Raw genomic sequence first — 23242 nt, 5'->3', positions numbered from 1 at the left:
TTTAATAGGGGTGGCCAGATGAGGCCACAGTAAATCTTGGGGTGGCACACCAAAATAAAGAAATAAAAAATAAAATAATTAAAAGTTCCACTTAATGTGTGTTATACATATGTACTTTTGTTTGTGGTTAATGTACAAGTTTTTTTTTTTTAGAAAAACTAAGTTTTATAAAATGATAACCTTTACATTTCAGGCTTTAAACCATTTTTAAGAAAATGGATGAGTCAAAAGTATTACATTTTATATTAATTTAAACAATTATCAATGAATTGTTATATCAATTTAATGATATAAATTAAGGGTTTGCAATATTGACAAAAAATGATATCTCTGTGTTTTATCTTGGGATTTTATCTATAACGATAATATTTTGCTGAGTGTGTTATTGTGCTGGTATCTTATTTCTAATTTTGCTGACAGATGACTCCTGAATTTTTTTATTTTACTTTTAAGACATTTTTTTTCTAAAAGTCTGCGCCATCTTTTAGGTCAGATTCTTGCATTTGGGCTGTTACTAAGCAAATGCAATCAGTATCAACAAAATTGGTCTTTGCAATGTAGAGAAAACACCGAAGCTGCCATTTAGATGTTTTTACACACTGTTTAATGCAGCTCTGTGGGACATGGAATAATATAACCTGCAGTTACAAATGAATAAATAATGTTTTAAACATAAAGCATTGAAAACTGATGTTTGAAATTATTTTAAAAATGAAAAGGTACCTTAAATGTGAAATTAAAACTGCCAGCATGAGGAAGCAAGTCACTGTTAATAAGCGAGTCATTGTGATTGAACCGAATCATTTAAACGGTTGATTCATTCAAGAACAAAACACTGTCATGTTGCTCAGAGACGCAAAACAGTGGCTGTGTTTGGAATGATTTTTGTTTTTAGAAATAGAACAAAAACAGGGAATGTTTTCTAAAACGTAAGTCTCTTAATATTAACTTATTTTTTTTATTGAACTGTTGTATAAAATCACATTTGTAATTATGCTGACTTTTGGAGAAAACGTAACTCTTCGTGTGATAGTAAATAAAATAAAATAAATAAATACATACACTTCCCCCCCCATATCTAGAAAAAGGTAATAACTCTACATTTCCAGTGAAAGAACGCACTATAAATGCAATTGCGCACTAGTCTTGACCATCAAGTAATGTATGCGCGCACTCTGTAAGTATTTTGTTTGCTTTTCGCAATATACTCGTTAAAACCACACATATACAGCACATCAATACCATGGTAAAAATGTAACTAGGCTATATGGTTTTTATTTTGTATTTATATGAAAATCAGTGGTATATAAATGCACAAATACTAATCACAAACAAAACTGTAAAATATATTCTGTTACTCCTTTAATACATTTAATATATGTCTGTTAAATAAAATTCGATATGAAATTCGATATGAATATCCCACATGACATTTATGACACAATGCATGGTGCAGTGAACGTGTTACTACAGTAAATCCGTGGTAAATGATGGCAGTTTGTAGATTGAAAAGCCTTCTATATACTAGCCTTCTATATACTATATCGTCCTTGCACACGTTTCTCCTGTTTGTCAGCGCTGTTTAATCTGGATTTAAACTAGTTTAAATCACATTCTTGTTCTTCACACCGGATCTCACAGCGCTGTAATTGTCGCGTGACCGAGACTCATCAGCGGGAGCGAGCTCACCTCATGCTGCGATGCCATTTGAAAACTGAGCCGACAGTAAACCGCGCGATTATCTTCGTTATCGTTTTATCGGCCAGCCTTAATTTAACACGGTAAAAACTTTACTGAGTAACTTTTTAGACTGCCCCTCGGGGGCGCTTTTGGATGCCATCCCTTCTCAATTCGAGCCCTGCATACTATCGCAGACGATGCTGTATCACACACCCCAGCCTCGACTTGAGTGGAAACTGAAATCATCCGGGGGTGTGCGCGCACTTGTTTGCACAAGTTGTTTTTAGGAGTCTTAACTTGCAGATGCCAGACAGAAAATAAATTTTATGTCAGTGCCCCTTTTCATAACCTTCCTTTTGTTTGAGAAACGATTCAACTGAACGGCCCAACGTGAAATACCCCGACCCCATGTGTCCTAAACGCTCGTTTTATTGGGTCGACAGCTTATAAAAACGTAGTTCTGGGTTTTTAAGCTTGTTTGCTGTACACCTTGTCACATAGCAGCTTTTAGGCATTGCTCTGTTTTTTGTTATAAGTCAGAAATGACAAGGAGCCAGCTTTCCGCAATAGAAAGTCAATGGAGAGCCTTGGATTGTCCCCCCCGCGGAGACCTCTACTACTCACCGTGGAGCCTGATAGCGCCGCCCACCTCTTGCCAATCACCCTTAAAGGCCGCGTCTCAAAGCTTTTTCACATCCAGAGAGTTTATAGCTTAAACATTTTGTCCCTGGATGCAAACGCACTGTTTAACAGGAGGTAAGGCACGCTTTAATATTAAGCAGTCTCTACTATAGACATACAGTCATTTCGTCAAGTGACTCTTAAAATGATCTGTTTGTGACAGAAGTTTTAGTTTTTTTTTTTTTTTTTTTTTTTAGTTTTAGAAGTCCTTAAAGAGGATGGTTGTGAACTTGGAGGAGTCGAGTTTCCTCTCAGTGGAAGTCACGTGTGTCTAATATAACACGTTTATATTCTCTGGCGATGTTAAACGCATTTAAACTTAACAAGAATATTATTTAAATAATTACGTTATATTATAGAAACACCTGATAGCTCAAATGATGAATCGCTACAAAGGGTTTGTTGGTTTGCTTGTGTCTAATGTCTCAAAACTGTCTCAAAGTAAATGTCTCAGCGTTCCCTCTCTAAACGTTACGGGGAATAGGTTTGTTCCCCATTTTTGGGCATGATATAGCGCGCTCTGGGCGTTTATGATAGTGTCTAGTAATGCTTTCTTGTCAGCTTACTGGGTATTGAATCACACACACACAAATTGTGACCGAAAAGACACTTTTCAACATTTTAATAAAATGTTTTAGATAGCCTAAAACCAAATGGGTAAGTGTAAAGGAGCACCCGTTAGAAACAAACGAAATCTGATTGTATTACTCATTTATCACACTACATATCCCACCTGTTTTCTCTCCAAACCGGTATGATATAGCCTACTCATGTTTGTGTTAAACCCACACAGAAAATTGTCATTTGTGTCTCGTGCAATATCTTCAAAGTTTTCGCTAACCATACAAAAGCTTTATGTGAGAAACAACCCAATTTTAATGTGACAGATGAAGTTGTGTCTTATAATACGCAAAAGCCAAATGGAGACCGCGCGGTATTATCTGACGCACGGTAGCCATTGGCACATGCCACTATGTATGGTTGGGCGGATCGATCCTGAAGCATCGATACTTTAGGTATTGATGTTAATCGAACGGATCGATCCTCACAATAAATTTTTAACTATTAATTGTATTTATTTAGCAAAAAATTTGGTGCTTAAAATAAGCCTTTAAGTGGAAAAATAGACTATGTTAGCGAATAATTGTGTAGGATTGAACTACATAACATAGGCAAAGAGAGGCAGTATTAACATTAAGTGACATGGCATCTGACTTACAGATGCCATTAGCACATGCCACTATGCTAAGTGGCGCATCCGGTTTTCACTGACATGTGCCAATAGACTGGGTCGGTGTCACTACGAATATCGCATTTACAGTCTGACATGCACTGCAATCTCTCTCATCTATGGCTTTAATATTTAAAAAATAAATAATTTTATAGAATTATGCAATAAGAAATGCAACCATTTAACAATGTGCAATTCTTATTTGAGTATTTGACAAAATATTCATGCAAACAAAGGGACACAGGTCTGATATTAAACATTAAGAATCCCAAGTTGTTATAGAAATGAACTCCGCGATGTAATAAATACACTTGACAGAATCCGAAACGTATCAATAAAATATGGTTCTGCCATTAAGTGTTTGTTTTACACCGCCTACGTTATACTCCGGCTGATAGCGGCACTATCACTTCCACAACATACGGTGACATGTTCTGCGACAATTTCAGTGACACTGACACAATCCAAATCAATTTTAGTTTGCAGTAACTTTAGTCAAATAAAACGTAATTTCCCAACATCAAAATTGTGGCCAATGAAAATGCTGAGTGGCTAGTAATTTTGGAAAACTACTAGCCACAGTGGCTTGTGAGCTAAAAAGTTAATGTCAAGCCCAGTATACAGTGAGTATTTGTATTATTGCATTATTGACACTGACACAATCCATCAGCACGTGTCACAAGTGTCAGTGCCTAATGCTGCTCTCCACTGACACAAGTCAGTGAAAACCAGATGTGACACTGAGCATAGTGGCAAGTTCCAATGCCTTCTTTATGTCAGATGCCATGTCAATTAATGTCAATACTGAGAGCTGGGGCACAGAGAAACCAGTTTGTCAATAATTAAAATTTTGGTTTCTTTCTCAAACAGAGCCATTATATTGTCTCTGAAGACATAGAAAGTAGCCTACAAATCGCATGGGCCGCTACTGTAAGTTCTGCTAAAAGTTCTGCTATTGTGTCTCATGGAAGAAATAAGGTATTACAGGTTTGGAATGTTAGTTGCTTAATGACAATTTGAGTTTTTTTGGTGAACTGTTGCTTTAAAAATGTTTGAAAGTGTCACGTTTTGAGAGCGCTCAGGAGCATTAACATGTTGAGTGAACGCACATAGTACTGTTTTCAGAGGGATTTTTTTCATTGGTACAGTCTGCAACGTCTTTTCATTTCATTAAATATCTGTGCGTGCAGTGTCTGGTCATATGCTGTAGGCCTATTTATTTGATGTGGATAAAGTGATTTCATTGAACTGGTGAAACATATTTTTTGCTCAAAAGGAAAGAATTTTCTGTGTGTGTAGAGGAGTGTTTATGAAAGCTTTTGTTTTCCATTGTTTTATTGAATTTCCTTAAAGTTGTGGGGAGGGGGGGAGGGCGTGACTGAGGTTTGCTTTAGTGAAGTGTTTTTATCTCTTAGATTAGATTCATGAGGTTCAAGTTATTGATTTAGCTTTATTTAAATATAAAGCCGTTTGTAATTTAACTTCATTTAACTACTCCCCAAAGCCAATTTTGACTCCCATTTGGCTCTTGGTAAGTTCCTTTTCTTTTCTTTTTTTTTTGGTCCTGGTTTCACCTCTTACTTTGATCAAGTATTTCCAGAAGTACTAAATGTGATTTCCCTTGATATTCAGACTCATTTTAGAGTATTATAGTTGTTAATTTGCTTTTATTAGCAATGCACCAATGTGTCGACCAGTCGTCAGTTTTGGATATAGAAACAGCTGGTGATTCAGAGCCAGATAAATTCTGTTGGCTGTGAGTTGATGGTTACGAGCTCTGCATGAATAAGATTGACTCCTGGCTTGTTTGAAAAACGGCAGCAGGTTGTGATTTGGCAACATGCAAAAATTAAAGTAGAAAAGTAAAATTGCAAAGTAGAGTTGTATCATTTAAAAAAATAACTTATTTTATGACAATAGTTTAATCTAAAGTTTATACTTATAATTGTAAGATGTCCACATTAAGGTTGTGGTACACGTACCTTTTTTTTTGCTGTGAAATCTTTACTAATTTTTATTAAGTAAATTTTGTTTATGTTTGTAAAAAAAAAAAAAAAAAAAAAACATATTAAAACTAGAGCTTTGATCATAAATCTGTACCAAATTGCATACTTCTGCTTAGTTTGAGCCTGAATAAATTAAGTGTTTTTCCCTTGAGTATAAGCTCCATATTCTTCAATATCATACCATAAGAGCCATAAAACCCTGATGAATCAAATATGATGCTCAACAATAAATAAATAGCTAAATCACATATGCAAACTCTTCACCTAGGGTAAACATACCTATTAAGCTCAACAAAATCTACACTGAGACATTTTTAGTGCACAATATATTGGTTTCAGTACAAAAAGTTAAAATTAAATATTAATCTCTCACAAAATAATAATAATTTTATTTTAAATGACAAAAGCATTTAAGATGTACATCATTAAATACAAAAAGTCTGGCTGTGCTTAATGGGTATATGTTTGTACCCTTTAAGCACACCCCTGTTCCCATTAAGCTCACTATTTTTGAAGGTACAAAGTCAATCACAAAAAAAAACACAGAACACTAAAATCAAGCAACAAGGCATTCAATTTGATCAGTTATATATTCATAATGAAGTGTCATTTAAGCACATTGCAACATCTAGACTAGTCCACGTTCAGCTAAGTAACACACATTCAAAAATCAAATAAAACAAAATTTAAATAAAATTTAATTCACGGGGATGAATACAGAAACTAGCCTCATCATGAAGCCTCTTATTAAATGGATGTCAACTTATATGGAGTCTCTTAAAGCTGCAATACACTACACAAATTTTGGACTGATTTTCCACTTACCAAGTTCCTAACTTGGTGACAACCATCAGTTAATATTTAAAGTCTGTTTCTGAAGTATTTATATAGATGTTCAGTGTGGAAGAGCACACTGAGCTTAATGGGAGCAGCACCAATTTTTAATGAATTTCATGTATTTATTAAAATGACACGATTTTGCTAAATAAATAGTCTAGGTCATTTATTAAGTTCATACATATTTTATTATGAACAACTATTATTAACAATATCTATGAAATTATGCTTTTTCTTAATGATGTCGCACTGAAGCTGATTTTCATAGTAGTGCACCCTTTAAGCTCACCTTAAAATAATATTAAATCTTTAAAAATTACAGCAATTTAAAACCACAGACCATCAATAAACTCTCAGTTTATAATATTATGGATGTAAAACTACAAGCCAGTAATGCCTGTGAAGTAATATAGTGCACAATCTTATACAGCTAGTCAGCTAACTGTATTCTGTAGTATCTGTGCTATTTGATAAAACTATCTTTTGGATCTGTAATTATTTCCCACATCCAAGTTCTTGATTATAATATGCAAAAGTCTGAACATTAATCTCTTTTTTTTACAGAAAGAAGTGAAATTTACCCAAAACAAAGGCTTAGACATCTAAAAAAAATGCACATTTAAAGGGCTACTCTTTTGGTAAAAGTTTTCAGACCGCTTTGAAAATGGCCACCAGACACACCAGTGTGAACACATGGAGACTCATATCTCAGTGTGCAATGATCTGATTGACTTGTAATTACAGGAGGAATGTAGTAACAAACACATCAGTTGGTTAAGACATCAAGTATGATAATACATTATTTTTTATTTTTATAATCTGAGCTCAGATATCAAAGTGTGCTTAATTGGTACGTGAGCTTAATAGGTACGTTTACCCTAAACGTTCCAAAAACCTGCTTTAAAACTACTATAAGTAATCCTTTAAAACTAGAATGTTATTTTGCCAGTACAAGAACCAGCCTTTAAAGTATAAATGTGCTTGCTTTTGCAGGTGAATAAAGTTGACAGTATGCTGTGGTGGAGAGTGTCGAAGCCCACTCTGCTGAGCCTTTTGCTAATTCAGGCTGTTGCCGTGGTGCTTCTGTATGGGTGGTACAGCCGTCCACCCTCTCAAAACACATCTCTATCCGAGGGCAAGGTGCACGTGCTGCTGTTGTCATCTTGGAGGTCTGGCTCATCATTCCTGGGCCAGGTGTTTAACCAGCATCCAGATGTTTTTTATTTGATGGAGCCAGGCTGGCACGTGTGGATGTCTATAAACCAAGCCAGTGCACGTAGCTTGCGAATGGCGGTGCGTGATATGATTCGCAGCGTCTTTCAGTGCGACATGTCGGTGATGGATTCTTACACCCCCCAGCCACGCAATGTCTCCAATCTTTTCATGTGGAGCCACAGTCGTGCACTCTGCTCTCCACCCGCTTGTTTTCTCACAGCTCGTGGCGAGATTAGCAAAGAGCAAGAATGCAAGCAGCGCTGCGACTCGCAAGGTTTGAGGCTTGCGGAGGCGGCGTGTCGGTCTTATAGCCACGTGGTGTTGAAAGAGGTGCGCTTCTTTGAGTTGGAGTCGCTGTTCCCGCTACTGCAGGACCCCACTCTGGATCTGCGCATCATTCATCTAGTTCGTGACCCACGAGCGGTGTTTAGTTCCCGAGAGAAGTCTTCCGCAGCCCTGGGGCAAGATAGTGACATAGTACTCGAACAGGCTAGCCTTCCGGAAGAGAAAAAGCCATACCAGGTCTTGCAGGAGATTTGCCACAGTCATGTGCGCATTTATGAGACGGCCATGTTAAAGCCACCTGATTTCCTACGGGGACGCTACAAAATGATACGCTACGAGGATCTAGTGCGTAACACGCTGGAAGAGATCGAAGCCATGTATGAGTTTGTGGGGCTGGAGATGACCGAAACTTTGCAGGAGTGGATCTACCGCATCACCCATGGGAGGGGCAAGGGATCGAGTAGTGACGCCTTCAAGATCACCTCGCGAAATGCAGAGGACGTCTCCTTGGCCTGGCGAACCACCTTACCGTTTGAAAAAGTCCAGCGCATCCAGGATGTTTGCAAAGGAGCCATGACTCTGCTTGGATATAAAACAGTGTTTAGTGAGAATGAGCAAAAGCTGCTGGGTTTAGACTTGCTGACATCACATGAACGGTATCAGTTCAGCTGGCTACCTTCTAAAATCACTGCCACCAAAGTATAGAGATGCTCCAGTGATCAAAAGCATAAAGACCAAAGAACGGTGTCATTTGTACATCAGTTTTGATCTCCGTCGCGTCATACAAATGTGTCCTAGTGACCAGCAGAGAATAGGACGTTCCTCTGTTAAACAGGACACTAGAACAATGAAGCACTGTCCTCTTCTTAACACAAACTTGAACACTGGATGCTGTTTTTGAAGAAATCTTGGTCCAATAAGTAACTTCAAGATTTATTTATTGGCAAAAACTATTATGGTGTTTTTTGTTTACAGAAAGAATTTGCATTTCAGTTCGACGTTGATTGATGCAGATTGAATCAGAACTATAACAGGGCTGTGTGTTTCTTGTATAAGTGTCACATAAAAATTCCATTCAGCTGTCTACAGATTTACACAGACTTTGACCACATAAAACAGAACATCCACATCATTGTGAATAAAGGAGTTCCTGCTCCTTGAGACCCACTGGCTGCATACGAAAACTGCAAAAAACCTTTGGAGGCAGCATTTCAAGGCAGGAAGGCATCAAGGCACGTTCAAATCCAAATTCTGCTTTACTTCCTGTCTCTGGAGGTACATTCTTCTGATCGAATTTTGAAGGCAGCATAGGTGTATCCTTCGCTGCAGTTACTTAATTAGGCTTCCATGTAAAACAAGTGAGATAAGCCAGTGCCACAAGACAAATACACGCCTATTCATGAGACTATATTACAGAATATCACTAAGAATGTGAATGTATCTTGTTTTGAGGATATTTAGACATTATACTGGAAAACAAAGCAATAATTTGAAAATCACCAGTTTCTACCAAACTGCTTGAGCAAGAGTGTGCTCTTGCAAGTTCAAGGTAACTGTAAGAATATAAACTTAGGAAGTTTAATGTTCTGATTATATACATATGAAGAAATAACTAATCTTTAGCTCATCCATATGTTTATCTGCTCTTAAATATGTAAATATTTAAATACTTGAGTAATTTTGAAATGAGATAATTGGAGGAATTACGTTCGATGGGTTGGGCTCTTCAAATTCTTTTATATTTATCTAACTAAAATAGCTTTTTTAAAAATGACATGCTCAACAAAGCTTTGAAAAGTGAAAATGTATATATTAATTAGAAAGTGAAAGTTTGTTGCTGTGTACCTTTTTTTGCCCTATGTACTGTACTTGACCGCCCCTAACCATTGTGAAAGAAGTATCGAGAAAGTGTCATACAGATACTGTTTTTTTTTTATAACTATGATTGTGGTAAAACAGCATGTGATTAATTATTGCTAAAGGACTTTGAACCTGGATGTCAGAATCACTTTGCAGTATTGTGGTACTGCTTTGTTTGTCATTTACATAAAGGGCTTTTATTATTCTTTTTACTTGTTCTATAACATTTATCTGTATACACTGACATTTGGAACTTAATGTGATCAAATGTGAACTATTTTTTAAAATTGATTTCTTCATTATTATTATTATTATTAATTGAGGTATTGCCGTTTCGTGAGGTAATGTTTGATTTCAATGGGAGTAGGTATTTTTTTTATGTTGAATCACATTAATTTATATTCAACATAAGGAGTATCTTAAATCAGTTGAAGTGTAAATGAAGATAAGGATCCCAAGAGATCACATGATCCAAAGACAAAGAGTCTCTTCAAACCACTTTACACTTTACAGATTTAAGAGAATGCAAATGTATTGTGACTTATACCCATCTTATTTTTCAACGCGGAAGTAAAACTTGAATAAGGTGGAAAGAGAAAAACATATTTTGATACCTGTTGTGATCAGGAGGGAGATATTATATGTCTATCACAAACTATTCTGTTATAAAACTATATAGAAGGAGAGAGAGAGAGATTTTAGAAATAAAATCATGGTACACATTTAGAATGTCAGTATTTATGCTTGTCTTCTCTGGGTTTATCATTAATGTTGGTCTTCTGGTTGTTTGCATGTTCAGTGTAAAAACATGATTCCTCATCCACTGGTTTGTTTAAAACCTTTCAATGTGGAGTAATCCCAGACACACACTTTATGTACCTTATAAATTTTCTTTGACAATTGATAATTAAACCCTGCTGTTTACATAAATGCCATTATCTCTGTACAAATAGACTTCTACTGTTTATATACTGAGTAGCAGTCAGTATGTAATGTTTCCACCTGCTCCTTTAAGTGCTACAGTGCATCCCATCCTCATGAACAGCACCAGATTGGCCAGTTCTTGCTGTGAGATGTTACTCCACTTTTCCAAGTTCCCAGACATTTCTGGGAAACACCTATACATACAGGTGCTGGTCATATAATTAGAATATCATCAAAAAGTTTATTTATTTCAATAATTCCATTCAAAAAGTGAAACTTGTATATTATATTTATTCATTACACACAGACTGATATATTTCAAATGTTTATTTCTTTTATAATTTTTGATGTTTATAACTGACAACTAAGGAAAAATCCCAAATTCAGTATCTCAGAAAATTAGAATATTGTGAAAAGGTCCAATATTTAAGACGCCTGGTGCCACACTCTAATCAGCTAATTAACTCAAAACACCTGCAAAGCCTTTAAATGGTCTCTCAGTCTAGTTCTGTAGGCTACACAATCATGGGGAAGACTGCTGAATTGACAGTTGTTCAAAAAGGACTGGACTGCTGCTGAGTAGTCCAAAGTTATGTGCTCTGACGAAAGTAAATTTTGCATTTACCTTTGGATATCAGGGTCCCAGAGTCTGGAGGAAGAGAGGAGAGAGGCACACAATCCACATTTCTTGAGGTCCAGTGTGTAAAGTTACCACAGTCAGTGATGGTTTGGGGGTGCCATGTCATCCACTGGTGTTGGTCCACTGTGTTTTTATGAGGTCCAAGGTCAACTCAGCCGTATACCAGGAAAGTTTTCGAGTTTTAGAGCACTTCATGCTTCCTCCTGCTGACCAACCCCCCAGCCGGGGATATTGATTATGGTGGAGATGCAGATTTCATTTTCCAACAGGCTTGGCACCTGCACACAGTGCCAAAGCTTCCCAGTACCTGGTTTAAGGACCATGGTATCCCTGTTTCTTAATTGTGGCCAGCAAACTCGCCCTGACCTTAACCCCATAGAAAATCTATGGGGTATTGTGAAGAGGAAGATGCGATATGCCAGACCCAACAATGCAGAAGAGCTGAAGGCCACTATCAGAGCAAACTGGGCTCTCATATCACCTGAGCAGTGCCACAGACTGATTGACTCCATGCCATGCCGCATTGCTGCAGTAATTCAGGCAAAAGGAGCCCCAACTAAGTATTGAGTGCTGTACATGCTCATACTTTTCATTTTATACTTTTTAGTTGGCCCCAAGATTTCTAAAAAAATCCTTTCTTTGTATTGGTCTAAAGTTATATTCTAATTTTCTGAGATACTGAATTGGGATTTCCTTAGTTGTCAGTTTATAATAATCAAAATTAAAAGAAATAAAACATTTGATATATAACACTCTCTGTAAAAAAAAAAAATAAAATACAAAATTAAAACTTTTAATAAAATAATTATAAAAAAAAAAAAACTTTTATAATATTATAATAATAATAACAACAACACCTATATAAAAAACGCAACAATTTACACCAGTGAATTTATTTAATAAGGTTTACCCAAACTTTATAGTGCATCATCAAAAACTGGTTAGTTCATAGATCCTTTATGTACTGGAAGAAAATTTCATTTTTAATTTGACATCGTTTCTGCCTGTAATTTTGGAATGTAAAAGCTAGAAATCTAATTACAGTAACTTAAAAATGGACTCTTGACTTGATGTCCACTACCTGGATGGGCTGTTGAAATGAACCTCATAAATGAGTGATTTGGGATACTCTTCAAACCAACTCAAGCATGTATAATGATGTAACCCATAAAAGCCAAATGAATGTGATTTAATCAAACAGAACATGTTCCTGAATCAACATCCTTGATCCTGAAACAACCTTTCAGTCAACCAAACAGTTTACAGTTAATGTCAAGTTCAGGCTTAGATTGGGTTAGAGGCTTCTACAACCATTCTTATTCGCATTTAGTTCCCTTTAATGTTAGGGATATGTTATGGGAAGGGTAAGGTTTAGGTGTAGTTGTAGGGTATGGACTTTGTTTTTGGACAGGAATAATGTGTCAGAATCAACAAAAGAAGTATTTCATGTCTTAAAGGGTATGCAAATATTAGGTGAAGTAATACATCTCCACTGAATTGGACCTATTGCCTACAGCAGTGGTTCCCAATCCTGGTCCTGGAGAACCCCCAACACTGCACTCTTTTGGTGTCTCTCTTATCTGACACAAACATTTGAGGTCTTGGAGTCCTCACTAATGAGCTGAATAAGGTGTGTTTGAATAGGGAGACATCTAAAATGTGCAGTGTTGGGGGTTTTCCAGGACCAGGATTGGGAAGCACTGGCCTACAGAATTCTAATTTCTTCACTACACGTTTTAAATGACATCCCCTTTGCAGTGAGTTTGTCACAAAGTGTTTTGAGTTTGCTTTGTCCAGGAGTGACACTCTCATAAATTTAGGTTATTTATTGGCATCTGTGGTTCTATGTAGAACCTTTAACATCCAGGGAACCTTTCCAAAAAAAAAAGGTTATTTTCAGTATAGTGGGAAAGATCCTTCTAATTAATAAATATATAAAATTTACTCAACAGTAAGGGTCTGAATATTTCATTTACTGTCATTAAGGATGTAGCATTATCTGATCACTTCTGTGTTTTCTTTGATGTATTGATCTTTCCTACCACTGAATCTAGATCGGTGTCTGTCACAAAAAGAAATGCATAAATGAGAACACTAGTGTGCTATTTATGAAGGCTATATCTCCAGACTCTGATGATTTTCTCCTTGATTCCTGTAACAGGCTGGGCGTGACAAAAGAGATCCAATTGCAAGCTTTGTTAAAAGCATGGTCGAGGCAGGCAAGGTCAAACATCAGCAAACAATTCTCTCCAGGGCAAGGCAAAAGCAGCATACAATCACAAAAAAAAGGAAACAGTCCAAGGTCAAAAAACAGGCAAGGCAAGGCAAAAACATGGGAACGCTCAGAGGTGTCAGCTAACAGCAAAACAGAGGGAACGCCTAGTCTGTGCAGCTTAAATAATGGATAGAAGCCGGTGTTATGGGAAATGGAGTCCTTGAAAGTGGCAAAGGTTCGGGATGGAGTGCCCTCTAGAGGAGCTCATGGACACTCCAGCTAGAGATCGTGACAATTCCTTTAACTCAAAAGTTATTAAGAATGTTATTGATATCTGTCAGGAAGAAGACTGGCAAACAAAAAGCTCCTCGGAGAAACTCAACAGCACTACAGAAAAGAATGTAGAAAATCTGAGCGCATGTGGCGGAAGACAAAACTTAAAATGTGCTAAACATCTATAAAGACAGCCTTCATGCTTTCAGTGTTGAACTGGGCACAGCTAGACAGACCTTTTGCTCAAACCTTATAAACAACACTCACACTCAACACTCACAAGTTGAACAACACTCACACTCTTTTTGCTACTGCTGAGAGACTAATAAACCCCCAAGTCAGATTCCCAGTGAAATGCTCGCCACCAGCAAATGCAGCGGGTTTGCTTCCTTCTTTTCTGCAGATCAATAATATCAGAGAGGCGATCAACACATCCTCACGCTGCACAGAGGTCGGAATATCCGACCACAATTTCAGAAAGCAGTTACCATGTCTGATTTCAAAGCAACTGATGGCAAAAGTAAATTACAATTTATCAAAAATTGTCACTACAAAACACAATGTAGCAAAAAATTACCTCACAGCACATATAACAATATTTCAGAATTACAATTAATTTTAAAGAATTCAAATTTACAGTTATTTACTTACTTTACACTGTTACTGTAATGCACTAAAACTTTTGTAGAAACTGACCGCCTTAAATTGGCCAACTGACATTTATGTTTATAATCTAATGTTTATAATGCGAACTTATTTCATTTGAGTCAACTAAAAAAGATTATTTTTTAAAATAAAATGAACTGAATTAAGCAAAATCATAGAAACAAATTTAACTCAAATCTCTTGCAGAGAACTGCTTACTAACAACAGCATTCATGCATGTCCTGACAGAATTAGCAAAGAGATCATCACTGCATCAGCAACTTCCTTTAACTTCCTTATGTCAGACTCCGTTCCATGTTTTGTGTGTGTTCTGCTTTCTATGTTTCCGCATGCCTTTATTTGGTTCTTCCTGTTCCAGTTCCCTGATTAGGTTTATGTGTCCCAGGTGTTTCCAATGTTCATTTTGTCATTGCTTTCAGGTGTTCCTTATTGTGTCCCTCCTCAAGTTCTGTATCTAATGGTTTCCTGTTTTGAGTTCGCTGTTCAGTATTGTACGTCGATCCCCATGTCTAGGTGAGAAATAAAGTCTGTGTTTATTCTGGATTCTCCTTTGTCTCCTCATTTTCCTGATTTTAAAGTATTATTACTTGTTTATTAATCACTCAATGGCCTAGGACCCCAGTGCATTGCAGATATTGTCACTGAAAACAAACCTAACAGGCCACTCACATCATTAGGATCAAGTCAGTTAGAAATACCAAGGATTCACTCAGATCAAGGGGAGTCGTTTAGCTAATAGCGCTGAGCTATAATGCCACCCACAGCTGGAACCAGCTTCCAGAAGAGATCAGGGCCCATATTCACAAACCATCTTAGGGCTAAAAGTAACTCATAAATGGCCAATTTAGGAGAAAATCTAAAAAATAATGGGAGTTTCAGTCCTAAATTTAGGACTCCTAAATTTTTTATCTAAAAGTATTTCACAAAGCATTTAGTGCTAAAACTAGCTCCTAAATCTGTGAAAGGTTAGGAGTAGTGAAGAAGGACTCCTAAGTCACTAAGACCTTGCCACAATCTATCCTAAAATGGCTGTTGCCGGCAATCTGCCTCTGAACGTAAAGATTTTATTTTATTTATTTATTTATTTATTTTTTTTCCTTAATTTTTTTATTTATTATGTGTTTATAGTTGTACAGTAACAAAACCGTGGTACAGGTGTCCCATAGTAGTATACACAGTCATCCATCATACAGTCCATCATACAGTTATACAATAATAGTTCAAGGGTTGAATGAAGGGCAATAGCACCAGTCCAAACAAAAATCAAGAAATAAAGACAATCAACATACTTTCTCAAGGAAATTCCAAAGAGGGGACCAAACACGCCAAAAGTCATTAGACTTCCGGTGTAAATCACAGGTTAGTTTTTCTAAAGGTAAATATGTGGCAACTTGACTCAACCACATATTGACGGAAGGGACATGACGAGTGGACCACAACAAAAGTATGCATTTTCTTGCCAAAAAGGTACAAAAATGTAACACACATTCTTGATAGTGGTTGAGATGTAATTCAGCTTTACAGTTCAAGAGATAGATACTTTGGGATAAAGCAAAAGATTTACCAATAATCTTCTGAACAGCTTTATGTATCTCTTTCCAGTAATTCTTGATCATACCACAGTCCCAAAACACATGCATGACCGTACCAATATTAGACTTACATTTGAAACACAGTTGGGAAGCATTAGGAAAGATCTTGTGGAGGCGAACCGGCGTTAAATAAGTCCTGTAAATGAACTTGAAGCTTTGCTCATGGTTTGATATTGATGCGTCTCTAAAGTAGATGCTAGAACAGGCCGAAACCCAATCCTCGTCACTTAGATTAGTTCCAAAATCTTTTTCCCATACTAGTTTCAAAGGATAAGGAGGAGGAACTGACATTAGACAACATGGCGTAAAAAACAGAAATCTTATTTTTAAGAGAAAATGAAGAGTACAGTTGTTTTTCTATGTCAAAGAGATCTATTCTCTCGTATTCTCTCGTCCTTTAGAAGTGATTCCAGAAAATGTCGTAGTTGCAAAAATTTGTAGAGATCCTTATTAGGGTAAAGATTTTATAAATATTTGAAGTTATCACGTTCGGTTTTGCAGGTTATCTCAACTCTAAATTTTCCTTTGATTACGTCCTTGTTTTCATTAACCAGTTGGGCAAGAAGTAACAGCTGTTGCATCCAGCTTGGTTTTCTTTTATGTTTGCATGTCTTACTATCAGCCATGATCTACTCTATTAATTAAAAGGCTGTTTATATGCATATTAACTAATTATGAGAAGCATGTAAGAGGCTGACAATTAGCTGAACACATAAATTATTAACAATTAACACTCAACCTAAAATCTAAAATCAAAATTTAAAACATTCAAAATTTTAAACCTTAAACCTTAATCCAAAACACTAAAATAAATAAATCAATAAACAAAAATCACTACAGAGAATAATCAGCAAACAAGCTGACATCAACCCCGCCCCTTACTCTTAGTTTAAGACTTCTCTCTATTCCTTAGTAAAAGTTTGTCCCAGCAGCTTTGTGGTTTTAAGAGAAAACTTAACCCAAGTTTACAAACTAATTTGATGCCTCTCATCAATTTATATTAAGTACCACCCAAGTTAAGGGGCTCTGTAGAATCGTGCGTGGCCTTGTACGGGGCTCTGTTGGTTTTAAGAGAAAACTCTTTGCTTTGCTGCTATTTAGGAGAACTCTTAGTGGTTTAGTTGTGAGCACTGTGCTACATCCGAATGATTTTAATTTATGAAATCTATAAAACAGTAGCTACATTTAAAACTAGACTCAAAACACATCTGTTTAGTTGTGAGCACTGTGCTACATCCGAATGATTGCACTGTATTTTATGTATCCTCATCTGTTCATTCATTTTAAACCAACTTTAAAATTATAATTATTGGAAAATGTACAGTCAGTTGCTTCACAGATGGGCTGAGAGCCCAAGTACAGACTAGCAGGCCTCATCATCAATGAAATATCTCTACCACACAAAGTTAAGGGGCTCTGTAGAGAAAGTTGGACCAAATGTGCAAAATCATTTTACAATTTTATTATTTGGTATTGTTGTTGTGATTATTTCAGTCCTTTTATGTAAAGCACTTTGATTTACCACTGTGTATGAAGTGTGCTATATAAATAAACTTTCCTCACAATAAAAATCTTCACAATAAAAATAATAACCCTAAAAAACTCACACAAAAAACATCACTGAGAAACCCCATTTTGGAACCTTTATTTTTCAGAGTGTAGGCCTACAAGTTACAAAATAAGTTTACAACAGATTTGAGGTTTTATTATTATCATCAAGTACAAAGGTAAAAACAAGAAAATTAAAAATGCATAAATCAAACATGAGCCAACACCACCCTCCTGAGGTGACAGCAGTAGTTGTAACTTGCCTATTTAAAAATAAAGCTTTACAGGTAAAGGTAAAAGGCAAAATTTACGTTTGATTTTAGTTATTGTTATATGTTTATGTATTTGTTTTTAAATATTTGTTTGCAATTACAACTTGTTTTGAAATAAACAACAGCTACCCCCCTCCCTTTTTATAAAAAAGAGATTGTTATATAACTGTATATTTTTTATACAACGTTATATTTCTTCGTAGTCTCATATTAAATATATTTAAAAATACATTATTTTAATTGATTGATTGATTGATCAATTGCCATTTTCAAACAGATACAGCCTCAACAATGTTCGACATTCAAGACGCACCCGCACCCTGATTTCAACCAGAACGTGCCTGAATAATTTTGCATTCTTTGCCGCCTTCGGTTATTAATGTATCCCAACTAGTTCCCCTGCAAGTTCAGCTCATCTGTTTCATTGGTCCAGTATGTGGGAGGAGCTCAAAGAGCACTTTGCAGAGGATGCAGGATATGACACCCATCCAGACATGATGAAGGAGACTTGACCGATGCGAAAGATTCATCATACAACATACATACACTAGGCAATGTAGGTTATGAAGTTTGTTTCTCTCTCTCTCTTCTTTCTCTCTCTTTTGCTACATTTGCGCCATCAGAGATGCCCTCCCGCCTCCGCTCCTCTGCCCATCACTGACTGACGTTATTGCAGACGCTTCCCGGAATGAACAGCAGGATCATCATTCCGTTCCCAGACAGATTCAAGTGGATTTCGAGGAAACTGTAGGCCAGAGCTCGGCTTCGTCATGGCCAGATCAGCGAACAGAAGCGGTAAGGACGGAGACTCAAGGGTATCTGCTCCCGCGGAGAGAGGTGAGATCAGGGAACTGTCCCTGGAGGAGGTGCTGAAGTCTTACGAGCAGCCCATCAATGAGGAGCAGGCTTGGGCAGTGTGTTTTCAGTGCTGCAGAGAGCTGAGAGCGCCGCGCCCGCACACGCAGCCTGGCGAAGAGTTTCTGATCCGAGATCCGTCATCAATAATACTGCACAGGGACGGGAGAGTCACGGCACATCTGGACAGCAGCGGTAAGGCCTTGACATACATTTAACGAAACTTCTTCAACAGACTCAAGAAGAAATCAGGTTAAATTTGTTTGTTTTTTCGTCCCGGTATATTTAATTTGACACGCATTCCGTTTCTATTCTACCCCAAAATTATGGTAGATGCACGTCCTCCATTGAGATATAACAAATAAAAATTCCGCATTTTAAAAATAAATAAGTCACGCGTTTTATATTTATCCAATACCGAGTCAGCACTTAAATGCATGCGTGATGATCATGTAAGTTTAGTGGGCAATGGCGTTAAGTTTATATTTTTGATTCCTGAAGCAGTTTCTTCAACGTTGATGCATTATGATTTGCTCTGTGTTTATTGATTACATGGGTGTCTCGTGTTGTTTTTTGCCGAAGCTTTTGTCTTCTTTGTAAACACTGTTTTTGAATTGAATTTGCGATACAATGTGTTGTAAACAGCGGTAAAACTTGCCTGTCGTTCTACTCTAGAATATTTCTGCATTGGCCTCACAAAATGTAGCAGCAGAGGGTGCTGCAGTGTGTATTTGTAGGCTTAACCCTCACGCTATGCTCTTTACAAAACATGCTGACACGTGCGTGGATTCACTGTTTTGGAAGTGAGGCAGAGGAGGATAGACAAAGGATGCTCTAACGCAGGGGTGCCCACACTGGTCCTGGAGGCCAGGTGTCCTTAAGAGTTTAGCTTCAACCCCAATCAAACACACATGAACCAGCTAATCAAGCTCTTACTAGTCCTACTTGAAACTTCCAGGCAAGTGTGTTGAGGCAAATTGAAGCTAAACTCTAAAGGACCAAGTTGGGGCACCCCAGCTCTAACATTTGTCTTTTACATTGTATTTTGATAGGATTTTTTAATGACAACATAGATATGAAAAATAATTTCACTTGAGCACAACTACTTTTTTGTTTGGAAAAGATAAGTACAGTTTTTTTACAGTTTGCACAATAACTAAATGCACATGGCTTCCTGATCTGAAAACTGAGTTTATTCCCAGTGAAATCGTCATACTCTTCACTTTTAAACATTCTGTCATTGTTTGCGCCATCACATGCAAAATGATCCGTTTAACGGTCAAAATCTCTCAGACATACATACATACAAATCAACAAATTTTTATGACTTGGAATGTTTATGATATGACAGCTAAATTGGAAAATGCACTGTCATAGTAATGACATAGGAATCACAATTTTACAAATCAACAGTCAAGCTTGGAATATATTTATGGAACTTGCCTGAATGTCATTTAGACTTTTTAAAGTTTTGATAAGTTTCATTAACTTTACCTACTGTTGAAATCTGCTTTTAAAAGGCTCAGTATGATAAACAATAGCATTCAGTTAGACAAAACTGATATCAATGTATAATTGTAGCAAATTACTGATTTGACCAGTACATTTCACACACACACACACACACACACACACACACACACACACACACACACACACACACACACACACACACAAAATTATATATATAAATTCCAAATACAGATACATTTGTACATGTAAAAGTGCAATGTTATTCTAGATTGTTGTTTTGTTCTATGGTTATTGTTATTTATTTATTTGTTTGGAAGTTTTTAATTTGTTAAATTCACAATGAAATCAAAACTAACAATTATTGTTTTTTAACAAGAATATTGCAATTTTTTTATTATAAATAAATTCTGTGCACATTTTTTTTTTTTACATTTTTTTTTTATTTGAGTGGTCGTTTTCTCAAGAGAGAAAAGACTATTTATGCCGACTTTAGCTCCTTGTGCCCTTGTGTTCTCCCTGTGTTTGTCCTACATTATTTGATGTAACAGACTTTTCTGAGTTCTCCTGTTGATAATTTTTAAACTATTTTTTTTTTGTCTTGCATGTTTCTGGAATCTTGTTTAAAACCTAAAACTATGCTTGGGTTATTTATCTCTGCGTTTGAGTCACGTTTGCTAGGGAAGGAGATTGCAGACTGAAGAGAGCATACGTGATCCTCAGCAGATCTATTATCCATTATGCCAACAACACTGAATTGCTGAGTTGTAACTGGAGAAAATGTACAGTCAGTTGCCTCACAGATGGAGTGAGAACCCAAGCACTGACTAGCAGGCCTCATCTTCAATTAAATATCTTTACCACAAAAAGTTAAAGAGTTCTGTAGAGACACTTTGACCAAATATGCAAAGTACATAAAATTTGCCCTCTTTAATGCTGTTGAACTGAATGTATGAAGCACAGTGTTTGCTGAAACACTGCACTGAAGTAAGAGCTCACAGTTGATCTGTCATTAAAATCCTTGTTAAAGCTGAATTAACTTCTATAGAATTGGCTAAAAAAGACAGCCTAAAAAGACGCTCAGGACAGTTGATGTGCCACTGCTGCGCGTTGTCACAAAAGCTTATCATTCAAACACATTACAAAGAAAAACCAAATCAAAGCATCCAAAAGAACCTAAATCAACAAAAAAAAATAAAAATAAAAACTCAAGTACTCGCGCCTCGTGTTCGGTGCACACGCAGAGAGATGCTTCTTACAGACAGCAACACCGAACCGAGCGCTCTTTCGCGTCCTCTTGCACCTAAACAAACAAATACAAATCACAGTTTAAACATGCAAACAAAAAAAGATGTGAAAGAGCCCACTTCAGCTACTGCTGAACACAGCACAGGGCACACACAGAGAGATGCGTCTCAAAGCACTTAAACACCAAATTCGGAGAGTATCCCTGAAAAAACTGTCGGTTATGTCTATAGTGAAAGTAAACAGATGTTTCTCATTATATTGGATGCATTGTCTATTGTCTAATTGCTAATGCAACCTCTTTACACCACAGACTGAACAAAATTAAGCATTGCTTGGTAATTGGTCAACAAAGTTTTGATAGTTGTGTAAATATTGTCATACTAACAGTTGTCTGAATTTTTGGTTGATTGTAATCCATTACATACCTTTCTTTCAAAGTTATCTGACATTATCAAGATGAATTTGTTTTCACACTGTTTAACTCAGAGTTCTTGTCCTATTTTATTACCATTTTCTAAACTATAGCAAATAAACTGTGATAATGTGAGAAATGTTGAAGGTGTCTGAATACATTTTGATTTGACTGTATATTTAATTTTTACAGTGAAGACTGTGCAGTGCTATTTTACATTTAATTATTTGGTTTCTGTACCTGGACACCTACAAACTTGAAAAAACTTGAACATTGTGTAAATAGCACAAATAAATAAATAGAACGAACATACAAATTAAAGAATTTCAAACAGGGCCCTACAACCTGCACAAGGGCCCTGCAAATCCCAGCTATGGCCCTGATTACATCAGTTGGGTTAGAAAGAAAAGTCTAGGAATATAAGTGTCAATTTTCTGCTGCTTATTTTATTTTTTCCCCTAGATGACTGTACTACAAACCATATTTCTGCTGCTGATGAAAAGGTGAGACTGTAATGAGACTATTGTGGTATTATGGTACATTTTTGAACTCTCCATCCCATAACACACCCAATCTCCTCATCATACGTGTGTGCAGCTGGTTCAGTCAATGGGTGTGGCGATCTACCGTGCTCTGGACTGGGGACTGGATGACAGCGAGGAGCGGGAACTGAGCCCTCAGCTCGAGCAGCTCATTGAGTTTATGGTCGGTGGTCAGGACAGCAGCGAAAGCAAACACTGCGGCAGTAATGCAGCTAAAGACGAAGGCTACAGTGGCCAAGATGAGGATGAAGAGGAGGAAGAAAGCACAGTGCATGGCAATCATACTATTCATCAGGTGATGGCGCTTTGTGCCCGCAGACTGGCAAATCCAGCGCTGGCACCCGAGCACTACCAGGCTGTGTGTCGAGCACTTTTTCTGGAGACCCTTGAGCTGCGGACCTTCCTCAGCAGGATAAGAGATGCCAAAGAGGTGAGGAACGTCATTTAAAAATGGTACAGTTTGAATAAATATGCATGTGGATATGGCAAAATAAATAAATCAAATCAACTTAAATTAAATCCTCTTCTGATGTAAATGTAACTCCCTGCAAATGAATGCAGCCTCCTCATCTACAGGATCCCTTATAATAGACATGACATTTTTGTCACATTTACCGTGTCTGCATACTGAAAATGAAAGTGGTCCATTGCGAAAAATAATCTTGTTTCCATTTTCATTAAGATTATTTAATTATTTCTGACCCCACTGGCAATTAATTTTACTTTTTTACCCCAGGAAACAAAACTAAATATCGTATATATTTTTTCTTATAGAAAATGCATCATGAGA

At 36.8% G+C, this 23242-nt stretch overlaps 2 protein-coding genes across 3 annotated transcripts in view; both read left to right on the top strand.

The window, feature by feature from the left end:
- Positions 1–1684: 1684 nt before the first annotated feature.
- On the top strand, positions 1685–10687 carry LOC109091291 (carbohydrate sulfotransferase 6-like). Its single transcript, XM_019105053.2, has 2 exons — positions 1685–2436; positions 7429–10687. The coding sequence occupies exon 2, from the start codon at positions 7447–7449 to the stop codon at positions 8638–8640; it is 1194 nt and encodes a 397-aa protein (XP_018960598.1). The 5' UTR covers positions 1685–2436; positions 7429–7446; the 3' UTR covers positions 8641–10687.
- A 7707-nt stretch (positions 10688–18394) lies between these two features.
- spire2 (spire-type actin nucleation factor 2) overlaps positions 18395–23242 on the top strand; it is a 32521-nt gene continuing 27673 nt past the window's right edge. For both annotated transcript variants that reach the window (XM_019105055.2, XM_019105054.2), the window contains exons 1-3: positions 18395–18975; positions 22373–22413; positions 22508–22882. In XM_019105055.2, coding sequence (XP_018960600.1) covers positions 18696–18975; positions 22373–22413; positions 22508–22882 — 696 coding nt within the window. In that variant the 5' untranslated portion in view covers positions 18395–18695. The remainder of the gene's footprint in view (positions 18976–22372; positions 22414–22507; positions 22883–23242) is intronic.

This window comes from Cyprinus carpio, chromosome A25, assembly GCF_018340385.1.
Source record: "Cyprinus carpio isolate SPL01 chromosome A25, ASM1834038v1, whole genome shotgun sequence".
Lineage (NCBI taxonomy): Eukaryota > Metazoa > Chordata > Actinopteri > Cypriniformes > Cyprinidae > Cyprinus > Cyprinus carpio.
The sequence above is the reverse complement of the archived record's forward strand: the minus strand, read 5'-3'. Positions and strand labels throughout refer to the sequence as shown.

What these genes read in the sequence shown, in the direction of transcription:
- LOC109091291 (XM_019105053.2), top strand. Translation starts at nt 7,447, where the DNA reads ATGCTGTGGTGGAGAGTGTCGAAGCCCACTCTGCTGAGCCTTTTGCTA.